This window comes from Mastomys coucha, unplaced genomic scaffold, assembly GCF_008632895.1.
Source record: "Mastomys coucha isolate ucsf_1 unplaced genomic scaffold, UCSF_Mcou_1 pScaffold15, whole genome shotgun sequence".
In the NCBI taxonomy this organism is placed as follows: domain Eukaryota; kingdom Metazoa; phylum Chordata; class Mammalia; order Rodentia; family Muridae; genus Mastomys; species Mastomys coucha.
The window spans coordinates 30,187,909-30,192,798 of record NW_022196897.1 but is presented as its reverse complement, the minus strand read 5'-3'; the positions used below and the strand labels follow the sequence as shown (position 1 = coordinate 30,192,798).

General features: G+C 43.3%; 1 protein-coding gene across 6 annotated transcripts in view; it reads left to right on the top strand.

Moving 5' to 3' along the window:
* Nucleotides 1–2,347: 2,347 nt before the first annotated feature.
* The window catches only part of Lrp1b (LDL receptor related protein 1B), a 1,939,581-nt gene continuing 1,937,038 nt past the window's right edge, over nt 2,348–4,890 (top strand). For all 6 annotated transcript variants that reach the window (XM_031370139.1, XM_031370141.1, XM_031370138.1 and 3 more), the window contains exon 1: nt 2,348–2,971. In XM_031370139.1, the coding sequence (XP_031225999.1) occupies nt 2,797–2,971 (175 nt within the window). In that variant the 5' untranslated portion in view covers nt 2,348–2,796. The remainder of the gene's footprint in view (nt 2,972–4,890) is intronic.

Sequence of the window (4,890 nt, the reverse complement as noted above, 5' to 3'; positions counted from 1 at the left end):
ATGTCTGTTCACTTACTGGGGTGTCTCTACAAGGTACATACTGCCAACTGCTGGAGGAGTTTTTCTTATACTCTTGCCTGCTTGTGGGAATCATGTTTACTTTCTGTCTAACACTGAAATGTCTCCACTTGTACAGAAAATACTTAGTGGAAACACAATCACGGTGGAAATCAGAGCCATTGAGCCTCTCTCCATCAGCAAGCACACTCTCCCTTTCACCTAAACTTCTTGACATGCTGTGTTGGTTTGTAGCACTCATTTTAGTGATACGCTACTAAAAGCTGATGATTTGAGTTTTTATTGCCTTAAAAATTCTTCTCTTGCTTCACTACTCTATGTTTGAGCAGTACAGATTCCATGTCTTCATTTAAGGAAGAAAAAAGTGTAGGGCAACGGATCTGAGACAGACCACATTGTTTTCACTCAGCTGCATTCCCAGGCTCATTCTTGTGGAGTTCTACCTTCATAGGTGGATAGAGTGTACCGAAAACATAGCATCTCCTGGGCTTCCATCAAGCTGATTGCCTTCCAAGATTTCCCTTTTCAAGCCTCCGAGGTTGGTTAGTGCTGCAAAGGCCAAAGAGTAGCTTAGCTGTCTGCAAGAGTCTGGGAAGACTCACCTCGACTGCTTTCGTCACTTTGTCTACAGACAAGGCAGCTGCTTGGACAGTGTAGAAACTTCAAAGCTACACTTTGTCTTCATCGTGGCTCTTGGGTGCTTTCTATTCTTCTTGCAGAGACTTGGGGATGGGTGGAAATTTCCTTGTAGTTTGTATCATAGTTGGCTGATTGGATTGTATAGGAGAGGTATTTACTGAGTTTGTTCCAATGTTCATGTATGCAGTAGACTGCAGTGTCTTGTTGACCCTTGAGAAACACTACTTTGCATTCCCAATTACCACTTGTTTGAACTTCATCATTTATTCCTACGTTCATGAATTTTTATGTGAAATTAAAGGGAAATTTACTTCCTGTTTGTTGAACAGTGTTATGGAACTGAAAACACTAAAAGATGTTATTTTTAACTACTAGATTAAGAGTATATATATATATATATATATATATATATATATATATATATATATATTTACAAGTGTGATATGGGGTGGATCCTGAATAAATTCACAAGGCAAAATAAAATAATGTAACTATTCAATATGGAAAACATACCATCACAGGCATACATATGATGAGAATAAGTATGACAATACCCATCTTCCAGATGCCTGGCATCTTCCTTCATAGTATCCTTTGTGTGTACTTTGGTTCAGTCTAATCTTAATAGCTTCTACTCTGGACTGCTACAGATGGCTCTCAAGACTTTTATGGCTATTTCTAGGACATATTTTTCCCATTCATGTACAAGTTTTAAGTCTTGTAATGCATGGAGTCTGTAAAATACCATGCCTCCTTCTCTAAGTCTTCTTTGGCTTGCTTTTTTTCTTCTTTTCTTGCAGTAGTCTATTTATTTGGTTTTCTGCAAAAGAGTTTCTCTTTGTAGCCCTGGCTGTCCCAGAGCTCCTAGGTAGACATCCACCTGCTTCTGCATCCAGACTGATGAAATTAAAGTTGTGGGCCATCATGCCTGGCATCTGCTTTTAAAACATTAAAATGTAAGATATTTTTATAGAAAAAAAAATGATTTTACTGCTACGAAGAAAGTCAACCTTCAACTGTGAAGATATTGAAGTTTTAACCCAACAGTCATCTCTGAGCAGTGGATTCTTAAGTGGTCTGTAAACCAAGGTACGCTGTGTATGTGTACTCATATGTACACAGTGTATAAAATATTCCACAATTCATTTTGATACATTTCATTGCTTCAATATCTTCATACTGTCAGTGCAGGATAGGAAATAAAAACCACACAAACCACCTCAAAACCTTAAAATGGTTCAGATATCCCCTAAAGGAACAATTCAGGCAAAATCCATTGGCAATCTCTGCTTTAATATGACCTGCTATTTGCACTTACCTTGCCGCTGTGTGCGTGTGCATGTGTGTGTGTGTGTGTGTGTGTGTGTGTGTGTGTGTGATTGTGATGGTTAGTGACTTCGAGAATTTTTGTTTTGTTTCTGCTGAGTCACTAATTTTGCATTTCTATCCCCAAGTGCCACTCAGCATAAAAGTTACTAGTGCAGTTGGGAAAGCTCTGTGAGCTGTCAAGTGGAGGAAACCATTTCCCTAAGAGAAAAAAAACAAAAACAAAAACAAAAACAAAAAACCCGACCTGGCTTGCCTTGGCTTCCCAGAAAGGAAGCTTCCTTACAGCCAAGGCATCAAATCCACTTTGCTTGAGAAACCCTTTGCTCCTCCCAAAAGTAGCGACTTCTCAGCTGGCTGTTGGTGCTTTCTGGCACCTTGCTGGCTTGGCCCACTGCAGTCCCCCCCACCCCCCTAAGGACTGATATCCCTACAGAACCAGCGCGGAGTTACTTTCTTTCCCTTCAAGGAAGCAGTAAGAGCAGTGATTTGCAGCGATCTTATTCGCGGCTGTTTCCCTATCATGTTAACCGCCTCTTACTAGTAATAGATTTGATTTCTGTGGGCGACGGAGGGGAGTTCGGAGGACTCGGTGATTAATAGTGAATTCCCATCGGCGGGCATCTCTCTGCCCCTCTTGCGTGATGTAAGATCAGACGTACCCTGCATCGAAAAGTCCAGACACACAGCGCCTGGCTGGCGCTCGCACGCTCTCCGCAGGCGCGCTTTCGCTCACCTTCCACATCCTGCTCCTGGCAGAGCAAGGCGGACTGGCTGGACCCACCGACCAGGGATTTCCAGTGACATTTGTAAATGACGCGGCTCTGTTCCAGGCTGCCAGCCGCCGCGGCCGGGCCGAGGGTGCCGCCGAGCAGTCTGCAGCACAGGCTCACCAGGAAGATCATCATGTCCCAGTTGCTTCTTGCCATCCTTACTCTCTCGGGATTATTGCCTAACGCCGAGGTGCTGACCGTGGGAGCCAACCAAGGTAAGGGCCATGATCCCCTACTTCCTCCCCCTTTCCTCCCTCGCCTTTCTTGAGGGGTGTCTCTGGCAGACAACTGAGTGTGAAACTTAAGTCCTTGGCAGCCCCGCTCCGGGGACCTGCCGGCCACTGTGCGCTAGCATCCTGCGGGGAGAGGGGCTTATTGGAGGGTTTCTGAACTAGGTGCCAGAGCGTTCCGCACCCCCACATTTTACCCTTGGTCATTTTTAGGTCTTATTCTGTCTGTCCCCTTTACCCCGGGGAACATTTGGACTTGGCTGTGGCTTCTGCCCGGGCATCCCAAGCGCTGCAGATGTTGGATCAGAATTCACATTTCTTTGAGACTCATTTGGCGCTGGCTCCCAGCTGAGAGCTTTAGCCTCGTGAATCTCCACCATAGACAATTATTCTCCCAACTTCGCTCCTGGTTAACTTCCTCAGCTGTGCATCTGTGAAGGGGTGTCAGAGCTCCCTCCTCCTGGAGTGCGTGTCTGTCACCTTTTGTGGGCTGACTATGGTTGAGTAGCCAGCAGCGAAGCACTGAGGGATTTTCTGATGGGGAAGGTCTTAGACCCAGCGTCAGGGTGCCTTATCAACTAGCTAGCCTGGCTCTATCTAGACTGGGACCTTGCACTTGGTTTTCCCCAAGCAACTGGGACTGTTGAAGTTCAGAAGGTTATGGTGAGCCCAGAGACAAGGTAGGGCTTCTACACCAAGGTTCTGAAACTTTTGACCTGGAAACCCACAATTCCTCTTATCCTCGGTTTACTATCATTGAGGAGGATATGAGGGCTAAAGAGGAAAGACAACAATCACAGCTGAGGGACATTTGCACCCTGCTGCCAGACTTGGAAGGGTTAACTACTTAAAGGAAGATAAGAAATGTCATAAATCCTGAACTGAGCTCACAGTGGCTATACAATTCAGATTTTAAACTTAATTACAAAAGAGAAAATAAACAAACAAAAATTAAAAACCTCAAATACACAGATGCCTACGCCAAGCAAATAGCCAAGGTCTTGCATTGTGAGATTCTGTCTTCTTGGGGCAAAGATATTATGAATTGACTATAAACTAGTTTCATTACAGGATGGCACAGCATGGGCTGTAATGGTTCTATTTAATCTACTCTTGGCAACCAGTCCCTTAGTCCCATAGCAGGCTTACAAACATCATCTCTAGGAGTGGCACTGATAATTTTTCAGGTGCACCGCTGCCGGATCATACAGTTTCTGAACTTGCTTAAGTTGCCTTGAAGTAGCTGCGGAAGAGTTGAAAATGGTGCAGATAAAATGGAAGCATATTGCTTTTACTTGAAATGATGGTGGCTTTGATGTGGCACAGTCACTCCTCAACCTGTCTTAGCAAGAACCTTTGAAGTTAGGCTGGAGAAGATGAGCAGTTGAAGCTTTCAGCCCAGTATTCTGGGAAAGCAGGCTGCAGGCAGACTTAGTACTGTGTTCCCTCTGATTGAGTGTGCACCGGCCCTGAGTCTGACTTCATCCCTAGACCAGTGCTTTAATGTATTTCTATAGGATACTGCTGCCACCTGAGAGGAATGATTGAACATCCAGACAGAATTTTGTGCACAATAAAAAATTAAATATAAAATAGCTTTCTCAAGAGATAAGAAATTAACATTTGGTCTCAATTTAGTTTCACAAACAAGAGGAACATCTAGAGCATCTAATATTCCATGGAAGATACTTGTTAGTTCTCATGATTTAACTGAATGTTAATTATGTGCTGAAAAAATTATCAAAAGTACTTTGTCACAGAGTGCAATCATATAGTTGCATATCAACACTTACTGACTTCTATTGCATCTATTGAAACTCTCAAAACTTAGAAACAGTTGAAACTGTGATAGCTATCAAAATTGAAAGAGTTTTGTATGTGTATATATATATATACATATATAT